The sequence below is a fragment of the Symphalangus syndactylus genome, chromosome 13 (genome assembly GCF_028878055.3).
Source record: "Symphalangus syndactylus isolate Jambi chromosome 13, NHGRI_mSymSyn1-v2.1_pri, whole genome shotgun sequence".
NCBI lineage: Eukaryota > Metazoa > Chordata > Mammalia > Primates > Hylobatidae > Symphalangus > Symphalangus syndactylus.
In genome coordinates, this window is record NC_072435.2 from 74,980,763 (window position 1) to 75,007,541 (window position 26,779).

The window sequence follows — 26,779 nt, forward strand, 5'->3', positions numbered from 1 at the left end:
AAGACATTTTAACCCTCCCTGAGCATCAGCTGTTCTTACAGCAAGGACAACAACAAAACCTGGCAAACAAACTTTAAAGAGTTTCTTATCTGCTTGTCATTAAGCAGATATCCACGAATCTATACTTTTGTACCAAACATGTAAAACAGATCCCCTATTTATTTAGATGGTTATTTAACGTAGAAAGAAATATTAAGCTTATGTATACTCACTCAAAAAGTATACTTTATTAAATGTGAGTGATAATGATTCATACAGAAGTTTTTCCAGCTGGGCGCAGTGGCTCATATCTGTAATCCTAGCACTTTGGGAGGCCGAGGGGAGTGGATCACTTGAGCCCTGGAGGTCAAAACCAGCCTAGGCAACATGACAAAACTCTGTCTCTACAGAAAATACAAAAATTAGCTGGGTGAAGTGGCGTCCCAGCTACTCGGGAGGCTGAAGTGGGTGGACTGCTTGAACTCAAGAGGCAGAGGTTGCAGTGAGCTGAGATCACACTACTGTACTCCAGCCTGTGCAACAGAGCAAGACCCTGTCTCAAAAAAAAAAAAAAAAAAAAAAAAAAGAAAGTTTTTCCCCTGGTAGTTTCACACACAGTATTTGCATTAACATTTTACAAAGAGCTTCTTTTATTAAATTCCCTAATATTACCCTATATGAACTAAACTAAGGCATATGATGTCTGTCTACACATGCATGAGAAAAAATGCCAGAATCTCCAAAATAAAGTTCTAAAACATCACATATCATTTCTCTCACATCTGTCTCATTTTGGTTATATTTGAAATATCTCAGAACATGCCACATGAAGCTTGATTGCCCAGATTGCCTTTTACTGAAATGAAGTCAGCAAAATTGCTAAATGAGAGCAACCCTTACTAGATTTACTGATTTGTGGGTTACTGGTATATCAACTGAAATGGTATGAATAACTTGGCAACAAACACTATTTCTGAGGCTTGAAATAGACTTTTTCTGATAAAACTTAGAATAATAGAGATGTAGAGTACAATTTTAACAAAAACAGAAATGTAAAATGGAGGGCATTTTCAGCAACTCTAAATTGCAGTGGCATTATAATAATTTCATACTTTAATCCAATTATAAATGACTTAAAAGTCAGTATCAGACAAGTTTTGAGTTAAGTATGCTAACCAGAAGTCATGTAAAAATATCAGATTTCTACATTTCTCTACAGTTGTTTGGGTTTTTTTTTAAACACTCAGTCACTTAAAACATACCTCAGTAAGTTTTACACAGTATTTTCCACACTGCTAGCCTGATACAGTTGACAAAATTAGAACTCCCACATACTAGGTTGGTGCGAAAGTAATTGCGGGTTTGCCATTACAGTCATTCCATGCTCATGTCTGAGATGTACAAATAATCAGAATTTAAGCTATACTTATTTCTTGTATATAGCTAATATTTCAATAGTTAAGATTTTGAAGCACACAGACGACACTTAAGTTTATTCCTTATTGGTGGATTTGAATATGGTCTTTTATTAGAGATTATACATTTTGAAGCTAAATTTTATTTTATAGTGAGTCTTGTTTTTGGCAGGGCGCGGTGGCTCACGCCTGTAATCCCAGCACTTTGGGAGGCCAACGCAGGAAGATCACCTAAGGTCTGGAGACCAGCCTGGCCAACATGGTGAAACCCTGTCTCTACTAAAAATACAACAATTAGCCGGGCCTGGAGGCAAGTGCCTGTAATCCCAGCTACTTGGGAGGCTGAGACAGGAGAATCGCTTCAACAGAGGAGGCGGAGGTTGCAATGAGCTGAGATCATGCCGCTGCACTCCAGCCTGGGTGGCAGAGCAAGACTGTCTCGAACAACAACAACAAAAAATTTTAACAGTAAAATGTTCCCCACACTGGATAGATTATACCAGTATGATTAGAGACTGGGAGGGGCAGTAGTCTTCTTACGCATGTTAAAAATGGGCAATTAAAGGTGGAGTTTAAAGTGATTTCTATATCCTGGCCAAAAAGAGAAAACTGGGCATATCTTAAATTAGAAATGTTAGATTAAAAAAAAATTAACCTATATGGTGCAGTGAAAGGGTCCCTTATAATTTTTTTAGCTTTATTTTTAATTGACAAATAATGATTAGATATATGTATAAGGTACAAAGTGATATTTTTATTTCAACACATGTATATATTATGGAAGGATCAAATTAGAGTAATTAGCATGTCCGTCTGATATATTTTGGATGTCCCCTCCAAATCTCATGTTGAAATGTAATCTCCAATGTTGAAGGTGGGGCCTGTTGGGAGGTGACCGGATCATGGGAGTGGATTTCTCATGAATGGTTTAGCACCAACGATATCTGGTTAAGAGTACGGACCTGCCCCCTCTCTCTCCTGCTCCTATCATGTGATGTGCCTGCTTCCACTTTGCTTTCCTCCATGAGTAGCTCCCTGAGGGCCTCATAAGAAGCTGAGCAGATGTTGGTGCCATGCTTGTACAGCCTGTAGAAGTGTGAGGCAATTTAACCTATTTTTCTTATAAATTATCCAATCTCAGGTGTCTCTTTATAGCAATGCAAAGAACAGCCTATGCAGAATTACCTCAAATGCTCATCACTTCTTTTTTATCGTTTCTTTTTTTGAGACACAGTCTCGCTGTCACCCAGGCTGGAGTGCAGTGGTGTGATCTCAGCTCACTGCAACCTCCACCTCCAAAGGTTCAAGTAATTTTTGTGCCTCAGCCTCCTGAGTAGCTGGGATTACAGGTGAACACCACCATGCTCAGCTAATTGTATTTTTAGAAGAGGTGGGGTTTGCCATGTTGGCCAGGCTGGTCTTGAACTTCTGGCATCAAGTGATCCACCCACTTCGGCCTCCCAGAGTGCTGGGATTACAGGCATGAGCCACCGCACCAGGCCCTTATCACTTCTTTCTGGTGAGAACATTTAAAATACTCTTAGCTATTTTGAAATATACATTATTATGAACTATAATCACCTTGCTGTGCAATAAAACAGAAATTATTCCTCCTATCTAACTGTAACTTTGCACCCATTGGCCAATGTTTCTCCTTTCTCCACCTACCTTAGCCTCTGGTAATCACCATTCTACTCTCTACTTCTATGAGTTTGACTTTTTTGGATTCCACATGTAAGTGCCATCACTGCGACAAAATGGATGAAGGCAGAGGACATTATGTTCACTGAAATAAGTCCCTAATAATTTTAACAAGGAAAATGCTTGACATTCTTACATGTTAGAACAAAATTCCACACAAATATAAACATCACCTTAGATGTCTTAACTATATTTCTGTAGCCACAAAAATTTCCAGACAAAGAAACAACTATATAATTATTTGGCACTTTAATAATTACTACTCCATACTAAATAGGGAAAAAAAAATGGAGAAATACAGTAGTCCTTTTTCCCTTATCAAAGCTTTCACTTTCTACAGTTTCAGTTACCCATGGTCAACCCATTGGTATTAATAAAGCTAGATTAATAATTTTTAATATTTATATTATTTAATAATTTTAATTAATAAAAATTTTAGTATTTTAATAAATTAAAATATTAAATGGAAAACTCGAGACATAATTTATAAACTTTAAATTGTGAGTTGTCCTGACCAGCATGATGAAACGTGGTGCTGCCCTGCTCCATCTCACCCAGGGCCTGAATCATCCCTTTGTAAAACATATCCACAGTGTCTAAGCTCCCTACCTATTAGTCACTTGGGAGCCACCTTGGTTATGAGACTAACTGTTGTGGTATCCCACTGACTGTGTTCAATTAACTTTTCTTTTACTTAATTGCCCCAAAGTACAAGAGTAGTGATGCTGGCAATTCTGATATGCCAAAGAGAAGCTGTAAAGTGCTTGCTTTAAGTGAAAAGGTGAAAATTCTCAGCTTAATAATGGAAGAAAGAAAAATCATATCCTGAAGTTGCCAAGATTTATGATAAGAACAAATCTTCTATCCATGAAATTGTAAGGAAGGAAAAACAAATATGTGCATAGTATACATAGCATTCAGTACTATCTATGATTTCAGGCATCCATTGGAGGTCTTGGAACATAACTCCCTTTGATATGGGGGGACTGCTATACTAATATCATTGAAATGGCTTGTAAAAAGTACAACTGTTAAGACTGGTACTGGTCTTAAAAGTTTCAAAGACTACGTAATTAGATCTCCCCCAAATCCTTAAGTCTGTTATACAACTGATTTCAAATATACTCTTTCTAAATAATCTTCCTTGCAATGAGATGGTTTCTATTACTAAAGGGAAGGGGAAAGATCTATGTAGAGCTGAGAAAATGTTGGCAAAGCACAAACTGTTTTGTGTAAGTTTAAATAAAACACTCTGCTTTATTCAAGCTTATAATGATCAATAAGGAAATCCCCATGAAAACAGTCTTTACAGGTGCAGTGGCAGATCAGAACTTCTAACGTATAAACAAGTATAACAGCATAGGTGAAATAAGATCAGACAAATACAAGCCAGATGAATACAGCAAAGTAATACTGATGTTATTCAAATAATCTAGCAACAAAGCCACAGCCCTCAGTAAAATTATGGCATAACATGCTAACTGACCCTCAGGACTAACTTAAAATATCTATGTTGCCATGTATAATTTGGTATGATATATTGTTGAAGATGACTGCAGAATAAAATTTCTTATAACTGATAAAATAAGAAAATGAAAAATAAGAGCTTTATCAAATTAACAAAGATTTTAAAAGGAAAAACTCATCCTTCCCCTTCCTTTCCTGAATAATTAAGTCCTAAAGCCATTAGGCAGGGCAGAGCAACGTGAGAAAACACAATGGCTCAGATCAGGGTATCAGAACCTGTCATAAAGAAGAGCTGCTTGGCATAGAGAATTCAAGTCCAAGCAAACCAAAGAGACTGCCCACATAGCACAGCTCACTCAGCCTGACCTAAGAAATCAGAGCCTGAGCAGAATGAGGAAGATTTCCACAAAGCAGGGAAGGGAAGGCCTCATTCGTGAGGCCAGGTCAGAAAGGGGGTCTCATAAAGGGGCAGCCAGAGTCCCAAGTAGAATGTGAAGTTTACCTTTACAGGAGGGTGGCTCAGAAAAGGGTGATAGAGCTCTAGCAGGGTGAAAAATGTCTACCCTCCAAGAGGCAGCCTGGCATGGGGTATTCTGTGCCAGAGCGCAGGCAGGATGAAGTGAATGTTCACATGGAGTGTCAGTCTGGCCTGGAGTTGTCAAAACCTAATTAAGTTGAGGAAGAGTCCCCATGGAGGAGCAATCCGACATGAGTTCTCCGAGTCTCAGCAGAAGCAAACAGAGGCCCTACAGAACAGCCTGTCAAAGGATGCACAAGCCGGAAAAGGGTGAAGAGAGTGTTCATGCTTACGGGGAGCCCAACATGTGATGTCAGAACCCACTTATGGTAAGGAAGGCATAAGTAGGAGGAAAGGAGGCAATGGGAGATATGTTACTACATACAACTCAAGAGGCATAATTGAAAAATTGACATTAAAATAGATAATGACTTCCTGGTATTTTTAAATACTCACCTGTAGTAGATAGGAACTGCCTGTATCTAGTAAGTTTACAGCTTCATTCTGCATAGTGTTCTGTTGTGTAACTGCATCTTCTCGTTTCCGCTCTTTCTGCCCTGCTTCATCATCTTCGTACTCATCTAAGCACTGAAAGAAAAAAAGAGTTTCCATTTTATTTCTACTATTAATAGACTGTTTCGATAGTATGTGAAAATGTATTTTGATAGTATTAAAGAAGTATTTGTGCATTCAGAAATTAGTTTGCACAATAAAAGTGTTTTTCTTTCAGCAATATGTACATTTAATTCCTATAAATTATCTGCTTAAAACTTGTACTTCCATATCCACACCACTGCCAACAAATCTTTTCCCTAAACTCCAAACATCAGTGACAGGGTTTTCTTAAAGGAAAGGTTTATTCATTCTTTATCATTCATTCAATAAGTAAACTACATCTACCTTAAACAAGGCATTCTGCAGAAGGTAACAAAGGATGCATTAAAGAAATGGAATTTATAATCTAGTAGGAAAGATAATATATATATATAGATAGATAACTTAGTGATAAAGGCCCATTTTCTAGCTTTATATGCTATAAGCATAAAAAAGGAAGAGTATTTTTACCTGGAGAGTTAGAAAAGACAATAAAAAATCTTGTAATTTAAAGAATGGCTACAATTTGGAATTGCAGATGTATAAAAAAAGAGAATTACACATGTAACAGCATATTGAAAAAGCTTACAAGAGAAGGTTGCTAAAAAATGGAATCAACACCAGAAATTATCTAACTCTACACTTTCTACATAAGAAAAACAAAACAGAAACAAATCTCTATCCATTATACATATTATGGGCTGGGTTATCCGTTCCTTGCAACTGAATACATTCCTAACCAATACACTGCCCTGAAGGTTTCTGTATGAGAACCCACACCCCCTCCAGACAAAAATAAACAAACAAAAACAAAACACACACCTCTCTGTAGAGACACTAAGGAACTGATCACAGCAAAGTATAACAGTATGGCAGTGAAGACAATAGGAATCGGGAAAAAAAAAGTTGTGCAGAGAGAAGAAAACACTGAAGCCATTGTGCAAACCAAGAAGGTGCACTGGAATATTTGGAGATAGGAGGAACATACTGAAAGGGGTACCAAGCTTGATAAAGACAAGGTCTACAATGGAGGACATGGAAGAAAGCATCTGTCTCAGATGGAGTGTTTTTTATTTTTTTTTATTGTTATTATACTTTAAGTTCTAGGGTACATGTGAACAATGTGCAGGTTTGTTACACATGTATACATGTGCCATGTTGGTGTGCTGCACCCATGAACTCGTCATTTACATTAGGTATATCTCCTAATGCTATCCCTCTCCCCTCCCCCAACCCCACGACAGGCCCCGGAGTGTGATGTTCCCCACCCTGTGTCCAAGTGTTCTCATTGTTCAATTCCCACCTATGAGTGAGAATATGCGGTGATTGGTTTTCTGTCCTTGCGACAGTTTGCTCAGAATGATGGTTTCTAGCTGAGATGGAGTCTTACAACATTAGGATGATACGGAGAAGAAGTCTGAGGACAGAAATGGAAAGGGCAAATGAAAGGAGCATGCAGGTTGAGATTCGGTGTCACCTGGCCCTTGTCATATCAACCTGCCAAGAGTGGGGCTTGGAGAAACAGCACAAGAAAATTATGATACTGCAGCTACTGTTATTGCTGAGTCTAAACTGTTCTTGACTCTAACTAACCCAGGAGACTAGTGTCTTTTGCCAGCACACACAAGCTAACATGTTAGCCAGCAAGTGGGGTATGATCTCAAAGCCATTACAGTTTGACAGAAGTGAGGACTTGAAAGGCATAAAGGGAACATAAATAATAAATAACCCAAGAAGTTTAGACTTCTCACTCCATAGCTTGGAACGATGTTACAATGCTATACAATTCCTTGGGATAAGGAATGATCAAAATTCTTTTTGGGAAGAACCTGGAAATAGCAATGCAGAGAACAGGAACAAGACCAAAAGTGAAAAGACTAGTTAAGTGACTAGTTAAATGACACAGGCAATTTTATCCTATGAAAAATGATATATCATAGGTGGAAACAGAGTCAGTGAAAGAAATTTGGTACGGGACACCAAAGTGTTAAGAAATTAGTCCTTATTAGAAAAAAAAAAATCTCTCTTAGGACTTTCAAAAACTTTCTCAAATCACTAGACAATATCTTGTTTAACAACAACATACCAGCAAAATTTAACGTAAAATCAGACTCAAGGCATTGATGTCCACTATTAACATAATTGTTGACCTCATTCTGAAAGTGCTAGTTGATAAAACTAGGTAAGAAGAATAGGCGATTTTAACATTAGAAAGGAGGCAAAATTACCATCAGAGGAAATGATTTTGTAAAAAACAAAAACATTTTAGAATTTTGAGTTACTTAAGACTTTTTTCCAGTAAATAAGCAAAAAATTTCCCAAAGTAACATCAATAGCCAGTTACAAAATTTTTAGTAACAACCATAAATAAACTAAAAAACAGACAGTACGTGTATGAAAAAAGCTATAAGACTTTACTGAGGAATACAAATTAAAACCTACTCTTAAGAAAAACCTAGTATTGTGAAGGTGTCAACAGTCTCTTAACACATAAATTAAAATTCCAATCAAAATCATGAAGAAATTTATTTGGAAAGCAGGGGTGCATCATCTAGAAGAAAAAATACATAAGATATCAAAAAAATTACTTTTTTAAAAAAGACGTATGACCAAACACTCTAGTTAACGTTAAAATGTATACAACTACAATAACAAAAATACCTGATAGAGGTCCTAGAACAGAAAGAATAAAATAGCATAAAAGGCATTTTAAATCAAGGAGTTCCTTTAAAAGGGGGAGGGAGGTCAATCATTTAATGAACAGTAGGAGAAGCAAAAGTATGAGATCTGGAAAAGAATAAAGAATGGTCTCATCTTTAGTCTTCTACTGTGTGAAAGCAATCATCACTCATTCTCCTGCATATGGACTCAAAAATCCCTCACCATAGGCTCCAACATCATTAGCTTAAAGTTGGAATTCTTAAATTATCATAGATTAATATAAACAGAAAGCAAAAGTTGAGGCAGGTAGCCATGAAATCCCAGAGCACTGGGATGCTATTTTATTTATCTTTGTTTTCATTTTCTGAGACCCAGCCCCACAACACTAACTTTCCCTCCTCCTGCCCCCTCAACAAATCTAGACTCCCTTACCAGTATATTAAAAGAAAAAAGAAAGGAAGAAACAAAACACTCAGTAAATGTGTCATAAAAGAATGAATGAGTTACCAAGATGAGACAAATCATCTTGGAGATGAACTGGTAGGTAAACTGTGATACCTGAAGTTAAAATTCTGAATGCTCTTTCCCATGGCAACACTGTTATCCACTGAACTGGGAACCTACTCATCACACATAGTATCCCTGTGGATACAGTATGTATCTAACATTCCAGGCAGCTTTTAGTATAGGGATTACTTGATGAATCACAACTTCTCTCCAAAATTCTGCTAGCAACCAGTGCAGTTCTCTTGATAACAAGCATTCTAGAAATTCTTAAGCAATCTTTTCTAACTGGGATAAATACATCTGGAGGAAGAAGTTGGAGGAAATCATGAGAAATAAGAGAATTCCTGTATCTGCTACACTTAAGAGCAGAAGTGGATTCTCGTTCCTTTCTTCAGCTGCACAATAATTTTATTAAATAGATGTACCTACCATATTTTAATCAGAGCTTTATTGATGAACATTTGGGTTTTTTACACGCTCTAAGAAAAATGTGTTAGAAAGGCTTATATATATAGTTTCTGTATATATGCAATGGATTTCCTGGATAGATTCTTAGGATTGCTGGCTCACAAGGTAAATGAATATGTCAATTTGGCAGGTATTTCCAAATTCCAGTCAATAGGGATTGCATCATTTTACATTTCCTTCAGTATGACATTACCTGTTCTCCCAATAGTTTTCATACTTTTGCAGTTTTTGCCAATATAATAAGTGAAAAAAAAGTATCTCAGTGTAATTTTAGCAGCTGTTCCTATGGTTAAGAGTCATTTGCATTTCTTTTGAGGTCTACCTTCACTTTTCCATTTCTCTATAGGTTAATCTTTTATTTTTCAGTTGTTTATATATTAGGAATATATAAATTAAAGTGATCTGTGAGACAGTATCAAGCAGTCTACTCATGCATAATTGGGGTCTCAGAAGGCAAGGAGAGAGAAATGAGGGGAAAAAAAGCAACTAAAGAAATAATGGCTGAATTTTATCCAAATTTGATGAAAATTATAAACACACAGATGCAAGCTCAACAAGTCCAAAAAGAGTAAGCAAAAAGAAACCATATACACATTATAATTGAAGTAATAAAGAGAAAATCTCAAAAGTAACAGAGGAAGAATTAAAAAATTAAAAATTTAAATTTAAAAAGTAACAGAGGGTCTGGGCGCGGTGGCTCACGCCTGTAATCCCAGCACTTTGGGAGGCTGAGGCGGTCGGATCACAAGGTCAGAAGATCTACACATCATGGCTAACATGATGAAACTCTGTCTCTACTAAAAATACAAAACATAAGATGGCCGTAGTGGTGGGCGCCTGTAGCCCCAGCTACTCAGGAGGCTGAGGCAGGAAAATGGCGCGAACCCGGGAGGCAGAGCTTGCAGTGAGCCGAGATCATGCCACTGCACTCCAGCCTGGGCGACAGAGTGAGGCTCTGTCTCAAAAAAAAAAAACAAAACAAGTAACAGACAGGTGGAAGCAGATTATACACCAAAGTATATAAGAAATATAAAGTATGGGCTGGGCACAGTGGTTCAGCCCACTGGGAGGCCGAGGCAGGCGGATCACGAGGTCAGGAGATCGAGACCATCCTGGCTAACACGGTGAAACCCCATCTCTACTAAAAATACAAAAAACTAGCCAGGTGTGGTGGCACGCGCCTGTAGTCCCAGCTACTCGGGAGGCTGAGGCAGGAGAATGGAGTGAACCCGGGAGGCGGAGCTTGCAGTGAGCCAAGATCACACCACTGCACTCCAGCCTGGGCTACAGAGTGAGACTCCATCTAAAAAAAAAAATTATATATATATATATATATATTATAAAGAATTAAAGTGGACTTATCAACAGAAACTATACAAGCCAGAAAACAATGAAATGACTTTTTTTTTTTTTGAGATAGGGTCTTGCTGTGTCGCCCAGGCTGGAGTGCAGTGGCATGATCTCGGCTCACTGCAAGCTCCGCCTCCCAGGTTCACGCCATACTCCTGCCTCAGCCTCCTGAGTAGCTGGGCCTACAGGCGCCCACCACCACGCCCGGCTCATTTTTTGTATTTTTAGTAGAGATGGGAGTTCACCATGTTAGCCAGGATGGTCACAATCTCCTGACCTTGTGATCCGCCCCCACCGGCCTCCCAAAGTGCTGGGATTACAGGTATGAGCCACCACACCCCACCGAAATGACAACTTTTAAGCACTAAAAAGAAACATCTGTCAAATAAAGGTTCTAAATGTAGTAAAATGTTTCAAAAAGAAAAGAAAAATAAAGACTTCTACAATAACAAAAACTGAGCAGCAGACCTTCAGTATAAAAAACAGTTAAATGAAGTTTCTCTGTAAAAGAAAAGGATACCACAAGAAAATGTGGAACCACTCAAAGGAATGAAGAACATCCAAAATGGTAAATACATGAATAAATATAAGAAACTGTTATTTCTTATTTTTGGTATCTCCTTAACATGTAAGTGATTAAAGAAAAAATAATAATGACATTATGTGATATTTATAACACATGGAAAGGTAAAATGTATGGCAATGGCACAAAGGCAGGAAATAAAAAGTATACCAGTGCAAGATTCTTACACTATACATGGCATGGTATAATATTATATAAAAGCAGACTGTAATAAGTTAAAGATGTTTAATACATATAGATATTTAACCCTAAAGCAACTGCTTTAAAAGCCAATCAAAGAGCTTTTTAGGCAACGCTAAAGATAAAATTGAATGATTAAACAATACTCAACACAAATGCAGGCAGAAAAAAAGGAGAGAACAGATAGGATAAATAGAAAACAAAGATCAAGCGGAAAGATTTAAACCTAACCACTTCAATTATTAAATGCACATGATCTAACCATTTCAACTGAAAGGCAGAAGTTATAATAATAAAAGCAAGACCCAAATATATGCTGTCAACAAGAAACACATTTAAATATAATGACACAAATAGGTTCAAAGTGAAAGGATGAAAAAAGATGCATCATAAAACACGTGTCTAATGTATGCTGAAACAGCTTTATCGAAGTAGATTACACAATAAAGACTATTATCAGGAATAAATAGGGACATTACATAATGATAAAGGGGTCAATTCATCCAGAAGACATACAGTTTTTAAAAATGCAGTCACCGAATAAAGGAGCTTCAGATCAAATGAAACAAAAAGAACTGAAAATAAAAATGGGCAAATCTACAAATTCAGTTGGAGATTTCAACATTTCTCTATCAGTACTTAACACAACATGAAGATGGGAAATGTGTAGAGATATAAAAAACAAAACTTCAATTCTGTCAATTTGACCCAACATTTATAGAACACTCCCCCACAAAAATAAAGTATATTTTTTTTGGTTTTTTTGTTTTTTCTGTTTTTTGTTTTCAAAAACACACTGTATGTTCAACAAGACAGAACATATTGTGGAACATAAAACAGGATTTGTGCAAACATAAGATGATGAAATCATACCAAGAATGTTCTTTGACCACTACTCAATTAAACTTAAAATCAGTAACAGAAAGCTACCTGAAAAATCTGCTAAATATATGGAAATTAATTCACAAATAATCATGTAAAAAAAGAAATCACAAGTAGAAAATATCTTCAAATGAATTTTAAAAGCACAACATAAAATTTGAAATCCACCTAAAAACAGAGCTTAGAAGAAAATTTATAACAATGAACGTTTATTTTAGAAAAAAAGAAGTCTCAAATCAGTGATCAAGGCTTTCACCTTAAAAAGCTATAAAAAGGGCAAATTAAACCCAAAATAAATGGAAGAAAATGAAAATAAGAGCAAAATACAATAAAACAAAATAGAAAAAAAATTAAAAAAAAATGAAACCAAAAGTGGGTTCTTAGAAGTAATAGATAAAATTAGTAAACCTCTTGTCAGTCTGAAGAAAAAAGACAGAAAATCACTATTATAAGTAAAAATAAATGATATTCTATGATATTAAAAGATTAAGAAAAAATTATGAAAAACTTCGTGCCACTATTTTTTTTTTTTTTTTTTTTGAGACAGTCTCACTCTGTCATCCAGGCTGGAGTGCAGTGGTGTAATCTCGGCTCACTGCAACCTCTGCCTCCCAGGTTCAAGTAATTCTCATGCCTCAGCCTCCCAAATAGCTGGAACTACAGGTGAGCATCACCGCACTTGGCTAATTTTTGTATTTTTATTATAAGAGATGGGGTTTCGTCATGTTGCCCAGGCTGGTCTTGAACTCCTGGCCTCAAGTAATCTACCTGCCTCCCAAAGGGCTTGAGATTACAGGCGTGGGCCACCACGTGTGGCCTATGCCAGTAAATTTGATAACTTTGATAAAACTGACAAATTCCATGAAAGACTGAAGCTATCAAAGTTCAATAAAGCAGGATTATATAACCTGAATAGCTCTCTATCTAGTAAAGAAAGTAAAGAAAATATCAAACCAAGATGGTTTGGTAAACTATCAAACTTTTAAAGAAATACCATCTGTTCATAAATTCTTCCAGAAAGAAGAAATACTTCTCAGCTTATTTTGAGGCCAGCAATGCTCTGGTATCAAAACCAAAAAAAAAAAAAAAAATTCTAAAATAATAAAAACTAGAAACCAATGTAATCGGGTAAAGACAGACACAGAGGTCTTCGCAAAATTTTAGCATAAAAAATGCAAAATATATAAAAAGGACAATGACCAAAATGGGGTCTATCCCAGTAAAACACTTTGTTTAACCTTCAGTGATTCATCATCTTTGCAGAATAAAGGAGAAAAATATATAATCACCAATACATTAGTAAAAAGCATGACACAAACATAAACCCTCATGCCAATAAAACCCACGAAAAAACTCTTAGCAAACTTGGAAGAGAATAGCCTTAATCTGATCAGAAAAATCCATATCTAACATCACATTTAGTGGTAAAAGAAATCAATCTTTTCCCCTAGGACCAAGAATCAGGTAAGCTGCTTTCACCACTTTTGCTCTTACCACTTCTATGCAGTATCTATCATACTGCCAGTCCAAGCCAGGACAATAAGGTAAGCATAAGAAAGAAAAGGTATATATATTGGAAAGGAAAAAGTAAAATATCTTTATTCATAGATGGCATTATCTTCTATACAGAGTATCTTAAGGACTTATTTAAAAACAAACTACCAGAACTGACAAATGAGTTTAGGAAGATCGCAAGATACAAAAATCAATTGTATTTTTATATAATGGCAACCAATAAATGTGAAAATTCAAACTGAAGAAAAATACCATTTAAAATACAAAAAAAAATACAAAAAACATACTACTATACCCTTACATTACAACTATAAAAATCTTGCTAAGAAAAATTTAAAAGACCTCAGTAAATGGAAAAATATACTATGTTAGGGGATCTGAAGACTCAATGTTGTCAATAAGATAATTTCTCCTCAACTTGATACATAAATTCAAGGTAATCCTAAAATCAAAATCCTAACAGTTTTTGTAGAAACTATCAAACTGATTCTAAATTTAAGTGGAAATGAAGGGGATCTAAAATAATCTGAAAAAACATTTTTAAAGAAAAAGCAAGTTGGACAGGCACAGTGGCTCACACCTGTAATCCTAGCACTTTGGGAGGCCGAGACAGGTGGATTGCCAGACTCAAGAGTTTGAGACCAGCCTGGGGAACACGATGAAACCCCATCTCTACTAAAATACAGAAAATTAGCTGGGCATGGTTGCATGCACCTGTAATCTCAGCTACTCGGGAAGCTGAGACAGGAGAATCGCTTGAACCTGGGAGACAGAGATTGCAGTGAGTCGAGATCATGCCATTGCACTCCAGCCTGGGTGACAGAACAAGACTCTGTCTCAAAAAAAAAAAAAAAAAAAAAAAAAAGCAACAACAACAACAACAACAAAAAAACAAATTAAAGAACTTATACTACTTGATTTCAATACTTATAAAGTGAGAGTAATCAAGAGTGTGTTACTGGCGTAAAGATATTCATACAAATCAAAAGAATGCACTAGAGTCCAGAAATACAACTATGCTTTTTTTTTTTTTTTAAGACAGGGTCTTGGCTCTGTTGCCCAGGCTGGAGTGCAGTGATGCAATCATAGGTCACTGTAGCCTTGACCTCCTGGGCTCAATCCATCCTCCCATCTCAACCTCCCAAGCAGGTGAGACTATGGGTGCCTGCCACCATGTCTGGCTAATTTTTGTGGGTTTTTTTGTGGTTTTGTTTTTTTTTTTCTTTGTAGAAATGGGGTTTTGCTGTTGCCCAGACTAGCCTTGAACTCCTGGGCTCAAGTGATCACCTGCCTCAGTCTCACAAAGTTCTGGGATTACAGGTGTGCACCACACCATGTGCCCAGCCTGGCCCTTTAATTTTTAGCAAAGATGTCATGAAGATTCAATTGGGAAAGGATGATCTTTTCAACAAATGGTGCTGTAACAAACAGATATCCATATATACCCTCCCACTAGAAGTTTGGAAAAAGTTAACTTCAGTCCTTTATCTCACATCAGTTACAAAAATAACCTCAAAATGTACTATCATAGTCGGACACGGTGGCTCATGGCTGTAATCCTAGCACTTTGGGAGGCTGAGGTGGGCGGATCACTTGAAGCCAGGAGTTCGAGACCAGCCTGGCCAAGATGGTGAAACCCCGTCTCTACTAAAAATATGAAAATCAGCCAGGCATAGTGGCGCATGTCTGTAGTCTCAGCTACTTAAGTAGGAGGCAGAGGTGGGAGAATCCGAGAGGCAGAGGTTGCACTGAGCTGAGATTGCGCCACTGCACTCCAGCCTAGGCAACAGAGAGAGACTCTGTCTCAAAAACAAACAAACAAACAAACAAACAAAAAACAAAAAAACTGTCAAAATTAAAAACATTTGCTATTAAAAAAATAGTTAAGGAAATAAAAAGGCGTGCCACAGACTAGGAGAAAATATTTGCAAAAACACACACCTGATGAATTTGTAGCCAGAATATATAATGAGCTCTTAGAACACAATAAAAAAACAACCCAATTAAAAATGACCAAAAACGTGAACAGATATTTCACCAAAGAAATGTCAAATAAACACACGAAACTCATGTCATTAGGGAAATGCAGGCGGAAACCACAATGAACCACCTATCAGAATGACTAAAATTATAAGAGTGACGATACCAAGCGTTGGTGAGGATTTAGCAGCATAAAGTCAGCTGTTTTTTTTTTTGTTTGTTTGTTTTTGTTTTTCTTTGATAAACAACCCTTTAAAACTATAAAAACCACTCTTGGCTCTCTGTTATATAAAAACAAGCCTCTGCTGACCAAATGGCCCAGTTTCTCCAACTTATAAATTGCAAAGAGAAGAGAAGGGAAAGGAGATATATGAATTTGAAACTCAAAGAACATAAGAACCAACAACAAGGTACTCACCTCATTTGCATCCTTATTCAAAGAAACTACTTTAAAAATTATTTAAGAAACACTTTGAACATGAATATATATTTGATGAGATTAAGGAACTACTTTTTAAAACTTTTTCAAGTGAGACAATGACATTGTCCTTCTGGTTTAAAAAAAAAAATCCATATATTTTAGAGATGTATACTGAAGTATTTAAAGATGACATAACATGCCACCTGGGATTTGCTTCAAAATAAGACAAGAGGTAAGATGGGCAGTGTGCTGGTATAGATAAAACAAAACTGGCCATGAGTTGATAACTATTGAAACTGAAGATGAGTACAGGGAGACTGCATTATATGATTCTCCTTACATCTCTATATGATTGAAATCCCCAAATACAGTTAAAAAATGCAATAAAATTTATGTTTTGACTAAATAACTGTAAGTAAATACCTATTTTATTCATATGTACTATAACACTTCTGCCTCTGGAGAATAGAATATTATCTGAAAACAGTTTTCAAAATAATGTTGGGAAATGCTTCCAATTTAATATATACAGACATGTATGAATGATAAGGATACATTTATATCTTGGTTTTTTCTTTTAAAAAAAAAATCTTCTGTAAAGTGGGTGTTAGATTTCACAACTACAAGACAAGAACTCAGATTTCAGAATCGGAAACCTAGATTCAGATCCCATGTCTGACACTTAAAGTAGGGTACTATTACACACTAAAATCCAGTATCTCATAATTCTCACAAAAATTTTAGGAGGTACACACAATGTACATTCGAGAAGAGGGGACAAGAATTAATGCTTAAGGACACATTTGTTGAATGGTGCAGTCAGAACTCCAACCTAAGCAGTCTAACTCCAAAACCTGAACTCAATTTTCCAACTGCCAGGTGTAACTATTTGTTAGTTATGAAATCAATTTACTGCATTGCAACCCAGAATTTTTAAGAAAAAGAAACAGAATAGACAATAGCAGTGAGCACTTTTCCAAACTTTTGTTTCAGATTACTTGTAAGTATACTGAGTCACTTTGTAGAACACAGAATTACTGAGAATTGCAGCTGAAAAAAAAAGTGTGACTATGGGTTGATGATTATTATTGCTGGATGACAGTTATATAAGGATTCATTTGGCTCTGTAGTTTCCTGTATGTTAACATTTTTACACATTTTTTTTTTAATTTTAAAGAGGCTATCTGGAGGAATTCTATAAGGTCTCATTTCCAAGTTTACACCTCAGTCACTAACAGCAGACCCAACTTCCCTAAGTCTCATCCAACACTGTACAGATTCTCACTTACTACATTGCTCTGTACATATCCTCACATTTCCTAATCTGTTCCAATACTGCATTCTTCCTCTCCCTTCCAAATTATTCCATTCTACTGCCTAAAATTCCTGCTCAGTGATTAACATCTTGCTATTGTCAGATGCAAATTGAAACCTGGCTGGCTCCCTGAAAAAGACTCCCTGTGGCGTCTCAACTGGAACCTATTTAATTCCCCTCATAGCTTGGGACCTGGTAGTAAGGTTAGTATCTTCTCCAAGTATGTCTCTGGGGCAAGTCTCTACTTTGGGCTCAGTGATTCTTTCATAATACCTAAAAGGTATTACGAAATTCTGTGGAGGCATTTTGGTCACCTTGATGACTGAGGGATATTACTGGTTATGGAGCAGAAACCTGGAATGCTACCTATATTGCAATTTGAAAACACAGTTCTGCTAAGAAAGAAAGGACCCACACCTTGTTTAACTGGAGAATGTAATGTTGAGTCAGTGAGCAGGTAAAAAATAAGTTTATAATTATCTGAGCCCAACCACTTACCTATAAAAACAAAGCAGGAGAAGTATAGGATTTGTAAATATATACAAAGATTTTTCCAGAAGATGGCTATCCTGAAAATCCAGGAAATATGTTGTTTGTAATCTTATTTTTAAAAATTGCTTGCCATTTTGGAAAATGTGTTTAACAGTAAAACTATTCATATTTGCATCACCAATAAAGCACAATTTCATCTGTCCAAAAAAAGTTTGAAAGCCACTGCTATGTTTTGATAGTTCTACGACTTTGCTTGGGGCAACAGATGGCACCATCACAATATTATCATCACCACAGTATTTCACACTCCTGTTATTACAAAACATGGTGTATGTTGTACATATTCAATAAATGTTTGCTGAACTAAATACCGGGGTGTTTGGTAGAGACTAGACTGACTGGACTGTATTACAAAGACATTGTGGCTAAACAGGAATTGGGACATGAAGTCATAAATACAAAAAAATACAGCCAATCATGGTCATTTCTTGAACAAATGAGATAAAACATACTGCTTTTGAAAGACTAACCTTACGGTGATATATATGTTAACTATGGAAATAAACTTGACTTAGAAATCTTCAAGGCAATAGTTTCCTACTACTAACATTTCTATTACTACAGCTCAAAGATTTTGATATAGAAATTTAATAAGTTCACAGAATAAATAACAAAAAGATTCATCTCATGGTAGCTTTTTCCTATCAATTTTATAAAACAGAATTCCACAAAACTCAGTTCAGATAAAGCAATCAATATACCATTTGCCTGTATTAAACAAAAACTGTATTAACACATGTTTAAATGTTTCTAATATATGGAGAAGAGTATAACTTTTTACTTACATCAATAACAACTCTTGAACAGTAGGGGTAAACCTAATCACATAAGACAATCATCACTCACAGCTATTATTTATCTAAAACTATGCATACTAACTAAACAAGAAAATACAATGTTAAAAATTTCAATATAAACATAAGAACTGTTCAAATTAATTTTTAATAAGTGCTCAAGCCAAAGTTTTGATACTTTGATAGCTTAAATTCTGTGATCTACTATCTAGTTCTTGAAATAATTCAACTACATATTGTTTCACATTCCTTTCTCTACTTTCCCATTTGCTCTTTCTCACAAGTAGTAAGTCTTACAAATGAATGTGGGGGTGGAGCCAAGATGGCCGAATAGGAACAGCTCCGGTCTACAGCTCCCAGCCTGAACAACACAGAAGACGGGTGATTTCTGCATTTCTGTTTGAGGTACCGGTTTCATCTCACTAGGGAGTGCCAAACAGTAGGTGTAGGACAGTTGGTGAAGCGCACTGTGCGTGAGCCGAAGCAGGGCCAAGGCATTGCCTCACTCCGGAAGCGCAAGGGGTCAGGGAGTTCCCTTTCCTAGTCAAAGAAAGGGGTAACAGACGGCACCTGGAAAATCGGGTCAGTCCCACCCTAATACTGCGCTTTTCCAACGGGCCTGGAAAACGGCACACTAGGAGATTGTGTCCCGCACCTGGCTCGGAGGGTCCTATGCCCACAGAGTCTTGCTGATTGCTAGCACAGCAGTCTGAGATCAAGCTGCAAGGCGGCAACGAGGCTGGGGGAGGGGCGCCCGCCATTGCCCAGGCTTGCTTAGGTAAACAATGCAGCCAGGAAGCTCAAACTGGGTGGAGCCCACCACAGCTCAAGGAGGCCTGCCTGCCTCTGTAGGCTCCGCCTCTGGGGACAGGGCACAGACAAACAAAAAGTCAGCAGGAACCTCCACAGACTTAAATGTCCCTGTCTGACTGACAGCTTTGAAGAGACTAGTGGTTCTCCCAGCACACAGCTGGAGATCTGAGAACGGACAGACTGCCTCCTAAAGTGGGCCCCTCACCCCCGAGCAGCCTAACTGGGAGGCACCCCCCAGTAGGGACAGACTGACACCTCACTCGGCCGGGTACTCCTCTGAGACAAAATTTCCAGAGGAACTATCAGACAGCTGAATTTGTGGTCTCACGAAAATCCGCTGTTCTGCAGCCACCGCTGCTGACACCCAGCCAAACAGGGTCTGGAGTGGACCTCTAGTAAACTCCAACAGACCTGCAGCTGAGGGTCCTGTCTGGTAGAAGGAAAACTAACAGACAGAAAGGACATCCACACCAAAAACCCATCTGTACATCACCATCATCAAAGATCAAAAGTAGATAAAACCACAGAGATGGGGAAAAAACAGAGCAGAAAAACTGGAAACTCTAAAAAGCAGAGCACCTCTCCTCCTCCAAAGGAACGCAGTTCCTCACCAGCAACGGAACAAAGCTGGACGGAGGATGACTTTGACGAGTTGAGAGAAGAAGACTTCAGACCATCAAACTACTCTGAGCTACGGGAGGAAATTCAAAACAATAGCAAAGAAGTTAAAAACTTTGAAAAAAAATTAGAAGAATGGATAACTAGAATAACCAATGGAGAGAAGGGCTTAAAGGAGCTGATGGAGCTGAAAGCCAAGTTTCGAGAACTACGCGAAGATTGCAGAGGCCTCGGTAGCAGATGCGATCAACTGGAAGAAAGGGTATCGCTGATGGAAGATGAAATGAATGAAATGAAGAGAGAAGGGAAGTTTAGAGAAAAAAGAATAAAAAGAAATGAACAAAGCCTCCAAGAAATTTGGGACTATGTGAAAAGACCAAACCTACGTCTGATTGGTGTACCTGAAAATGACGGGGAGAATGGAACCAAGTTGGAAAACACTCTGCAAGATATTATCCAGGAGAACTTCCCCAATCTAGCAAGGCAGGCCAACATTCAGGTTCAGGAAATACAGAGAACGCCACAAAGATACTCCTCGAGAAGAGCAACTCCAAGACACATAATTGTCAGATTCACCAAAGTTGAAATGAAGGAAAAAATGTTAAGGGCGGCCAGAGAGAAAGGTCGGGTTACCCACAAAGGGAAGCCCATCAGACTAACAGGGGATCTCTTGGCAGAAACTCTACAAGCCAGAAGAGAGTGGGGGCCGATATTCAATATTCTTAAAGAAAAGAATTTTCAACCCAGAATTTCATATCCAGCCAAACTAAGCTTCATAAGTGAAGGAGAAATAAAATACTTTACAGACAAGCAAACGCTGAGTGATTTTGTCACCACCAGGCCTGCCCTAAAAGAGCTCCTGAAGGAAGCACTAAACATGGAAAGGAACAACCGGTACCAGCCCCTGCAAAAACATGCCAAATTGTAAAGACCATCAAGGCTAGGAAGAAACTGCATCAACTAACGAGCAAAATAACCAACTAACATCATAATGACAGGATCAGATTCACACATAACAATATTAACGTTAAATGTAAATGGGCTAAATGCTCCAATCAAAAGACACAGACTGGCAAACTGGATAAGGAGTCAGGACCCATCATTGTGCTGTATTCAGGAAACCCATCTCACGTGCAGAGACACACATAGACTCAAAATAAAGGGATGGAGGAAGTTCTATCAAGCAAATGGAAAACAAAAAAAGGCAGGGGTTGCAATCCTAGTCTCTGATAAAATAGACTTTAAACCAACAGAGATCAAAAGAGACAAAGAAGGCCATTACATAATGGTAAAGGGATCAGTTCAACAACAAGAGCTAACTATCCTAAATATACATGCACCCAACACAGGAGCACCCAGATTCATGAAGCAAGTCCTGACTGACCTACAAAGGGACTTAAACTCCCACACAATAATAATGGGAGATTTTAACACCCCACTGTCAACATCAGACAGATCAACGAGACAGAAAGTTAAGAAGGATATCCAGGAATTGAACTCAGCTCTGCACAAAGTGGACCTAATAGACATCTACAGAATTCTCCACCCCAAATCAACAGAATATACATTTTTTTCAGCACCACATCACATCTATTCCAAAATTGACCACATAGTTGGAAGTAAAGCTCTCCTCAGCAAATGTAAAAGAACAGAAATTATAACAAACTGTCTCTCAGACTACAGTGCAATCAAACTAGAACTCAGGATTGAGAAACTCACTCAAAACCGCTCAACTACATGGAAACTGAACAACCTGCTCCTGAATGACTACTGGGTACATAATGAAATGAAGGCAGAAATAAAGATGTTCTTTGAAACCAACGAAAACAAAGACACAACATACCAGAATCTCTGGGACACATTCAAAGCAGTGTGTAGAGGGAAATTTATAGCAGTAAATGCCCACAGGAGAAAGCCGGAAAGATCCAAAATTGACACCCTAACATCACAATTAAAAGAACTAGAAAAGCAAGAGCAAACACATTCAAAAGCTAGCAGAAGGCTAGAAATAACTAAAATCAGAGCAGAACTGAAGGAAATAGAGACATAAAAAACCCTTCAAAAAATTAATGAATCCAGGAGCTGGTTTTTTGAAAAGATCAACAAAATTGATAGACCGCTAGCAAGACTTATAAAGAAGAAAAGAGAGAAGAATCAAATAGATGCAATAAAAAATGGAAAAGGGGCTATCACCACCGATCCCACAGAAATACAATCTACCATCAGAGAATACTACAAACACCTCTATGCAAATAAACTAGAAAATCTAGAAGAAATGGATAAATTCCTCGACAAATACACCCTCCCAAGACTAAACCAGGAAGAAGTTGAATCTCTGAATAGACCAATAACAGATTCTGAAGTTGTGGCAATAATCAGTAGCTTACCAACCAAAAAGAGTCCAGGACCTGATGGATTCACAGCCGAATTCTACCAGAGGTACAAGGAGGAACTGGTACCATTCCTTCTGAAACTGTTCCGATAGATAGAAAAAGAGGGAATCCTCCCTAACACATTTTATGAGGCCAGCATCGTCCTGATACCAAAGCCTGGCAGAGACATAACCAAAAAAGAGAATTTCAGACCAATATCCTTGATGAACATTGATGCAAAAATCCTCAATAAAATACTGGCAAACCGAATCCGGCAGCACATCAAAAAGCTTATACACCATGATCCAAGTGGGCTTCATCCCTGGGATGCAAGGCTGGTTCAACATACGCAAATCAATAAATGTAATCCAGCATATAAACAGAACCAAAGACAAAAACCACATGATTATCTCAATAGATGCAGAAAAGGCCTTTGACAAAATTCAACAACCCTTCATGCTAAAACCTCTCAATAAATTAGGTATTGATGGGACGTATCTCGAAATAATAAGAGCTATCTATGACAAACCCACAGCCAATATCATACTGAATGGGCAAAAACTGGAAGCATTCCCTTTGAAAACTGGCACAAGACAGGGATGCCCTCTCTCACCACTCCTATTCAACATAGTACTGGAAGTTCTGGCCAGGGCAATCAGGCAGGAGAAGGAAATAAAGGGTATTCAATTAGGAAAAGAGGAAGTCAAATTGTCCCTGTTTGCAGATGACATGATTGTATATCTAGAAAACCCCATTGTCTCAGCCCAAAATCTCCTTAAGCTGATTAGCAACTTCAGCAAAGTCTCAGGATACAAAATCAATGTACAAAAATCACAAGCATTCTTGTACACCAATCACAGACAAACAGAGAGCCAAATCATGAGTGAACTCCCATTCACAATTGCTTCAAAGAGAATGAAATACCTAGGAATCCAACTTACAAGGGATGTGAAGGACCTCTTCAAGGAGAACTACAAACCACTGCTCAGTGAAATAAAAGAGGATACAAACAAATGGAAGAACATTCCATGCTCATGGGTTGGAAGAATCAATATCGTGAAAATGGCCATACTGCCCAAGGTAATTTATAGATGCAATGCCATCCCCATCAAGCTACCAATGACTTTCTTCACAGAATTGGAAAAAACTACTTTAAAGTTCATATGGAACCAAAAAAGAGCCCGCATCGCCAAGTCAATCCTAAGCCAAAAGAACAAAGCTGGAGGCATCACGCTACCTGACTTTAAACTATACTACAAGGCTACAGTAACCAAAACAGCATGGTACTGGTACCACAACAGAGACATAGATCAATGGAACAGAACAGAGCCCTCAGAAATGATGCCGCATATCTACAACTATCTGATCTTTGACAAACCTGACAAAAACAAGAAATGGGGAAAGGATTCCCTATTTAATAAATGGTGCTGGGAAAACTGGCTAGCCATATGTAGAAAGGTGAAACTGAATACCTTCCTTACACCTTATACAAAAATTAATTCAAGATGGATTAAAGACTTAAATGTTAGACCTAAAACCATTAAAATCCTACAAGAAAACCTAGGCAATACCATTCAGGACATAGGCGTGGGCAAGGACTTCATGTCTAAAACACCAAAAGCAATGGCAACAAAAGCCAAAATTGACAAATGGGATCTAATTAAACTAAAGAGCTTCTGCACAGCAAAAGAAACTACCATCAGAGTGAACAGGCAACCTACAGAATGGGAGAAAATTTTTGCAACCTACTCATCTGACAAAGGGCTAATATCCAGAATCTACAATGAACTCAAACAAATTTACAAGAAAAAAACAACCCCATCAAAAAGTGGGAAAGGACATGAACAGACACTTCTCAAAAGAAGACATTTATGCAGCCAAAAAACACATGAAGAAATGCTCCTCATCACTGGCCATCAGAGAAATGCAAATCAAAACCACAGTGAGATACCATCTCACACCAGTTAGAATGGCCATCATTAAAAAATCAGGAAACAACAGGTGCTGGAGAGGATGTGGACAAATAGGAACACTTTTACACTGTTGGTGGGACTGTAAACTAGTTCAACCATTGTGGAAGTCAGTGTGGCGATTCCTCAGGGATCTAGAACTAGAAATACCATTTGACCCAGCCATCCCATTACTGGGTATATACCCAAAGGACTAGAAGTCATGCTGCTATAAAGACACACGCACACGTATGTTTATTGCGGCACTATTCACAATAGCAAAGAGTTGGAACCAACCCAAATGTCCAACAACGACAGACTGGATTAAGAAAATGTGGCACATATACACCATAGAATACTATGCAGCCATAAAAAATGATGAGTTCGTGTCCTTTGTAGGGACATGGATGAAACTGGAAAACATCATTCTCAGTAAACTATCGCTAGGACAAAAAACCAAACACCGCATGTTCTCACTCATAGGTGGGAATTGAACAATGAGAACTCATGGACACAGGAAGGAGAACATCACACTCCGGGGACTGTTGTGGGGTGGGGGGAGGGGGGAGGGACAGCATTAGGAGATATACCTAACGCTAAATGACGAGTTAATGGGTGCAGGAAATCAACATGGCACATGGATACATATGTAACAAACCTGCACATTGTGCACATGTTCCCTAAAACCTAAAGTATAATAATAAAAATAAAAAATAAAAAAAACGAATGCAATAGTTTATTCATTTTTAAGTAGAAAATATTTACAACCGTTCATAAAATCCTTTACATAATATTGACATTCCTTTTAATGCTTGTTCCTTCAATTTTCAGAATCCTTAAAAAAATTTCATCTCACTTTCTTCTATCCAAATATGCCTGTAGACACAACATATGTACATGCTAAGAATCCACAGAAATTTCTTAGGTGTTTTAATTTTTCAACAAATTTTTGCAAAGTATAAACACTCCTCAACAAGGCTCTAAAAAGGAAAATATGACAACTTTTAAATTACGAACCAGAATGAGAAAAATAACTAGAATAGAATTAAAATGAAATACAGATTTTAAACGGTGAAGTAAGTTCAACTGCATTTATGTACAATAAATTATAAAATGTAGTTCAAAAACTATGACTGCCCACTACATCTAAAAAATAATCAGGTAAACAATCTTTGCAAAGCTTCTTGGGGAAAGAATTAGAGCTCCCTAAAAGGGGGATGGGTGGGACAGTCTGTATTTGGGATCACACAATTACAAACGATGTGTGTGGATTAAGTGCCTGTGCTTTCCAAAATGAGTTACTATAACCATGAAACGTATTAGAGAAATTAAAATAGATTCCACTCGTTTTCTTCAGGGAGACCATGTCAATCCTATCAGTAATGCCACTTCTTTATCCGCCTCCTTCTCTGGTAATACCCTTTTCATCTGCCATTAGTCCTTCCTTTATCTAGCATATACCATTCTGTCATCACTCGACCTCTGCCCTAGCTTTCCCTCACCTTCCATCCCTGGCTCCTAAGCCAAAAGTTACTTTGAGATGATTAAACAACAACAAAAACATTGAACATTAAAAAAAAAAAGATAAATTGAAATAAGGTCAAATTATTAAGTATCTCTATGTGAAAAGAATTGGGCATAATAAACAAATGATGTCTTCTAATTGGATAGCAGAAAAAAACGTATTAATCTATGTTATAATGAACATAGATTAATATGCTACGGTCTGCTACACACACACCAACACTCACACACATACAACATACCTCTAAACTAGAAAGCTTGGGAACTGAGTAAATTTAAAACATATAAATTTTCAAAACTATTAACATCTTAAAAAAAGAAAAAAGAAAAATCATTCTTAATCTTAACCAACTATTATCACTGTGGTAAACATCTTTCTATGAGAACTAGTTCTTTTTTAAATTCAGATAGTTGTGGATATCCCATTTTGAAGTGTACTTACATCATCTCGATTTGTAACAAAAATTTTAGTGGCTGCATAGTATTATATCAGCTTATGAATACAACGTGATTTGTTCAATCCTGTCTGTGTCATGAGACATACAAGTTAAATAGCCTTTCATGTACATTTTTGTGTGTATCTCTAATTTTTATGGCTCTTTAAACATACTGTCATTCTTCA

General features: G+C 37.3%; 1 protein-coding gene across 5 annotated transcripts in view; it reads right to left on the reverse strand.

Moving 5' to 3' along the window:
• Positions 1–26,779, reverse strand: part of PAWR (pro-apoptotic WT1 regulator) — a 120,816-nt gene that overhangs the window by 34,992 nt on the left and 59,045 nt on the right. For all 5 annotated transcript variants that reach the window (XM_063615106.1, XM_055237539.2, XM_063615108.1 and 2 more), the window contains exon 3: positions 5,536–5,667. In XM_063615106.1, the coding sequence (XP_063471176.1) occupies positions 5,536–5,667 (132 nt within the window). The remainder of the gene's footprint in view (positions 1–5,535; positions 5,668–26,779) is intronic.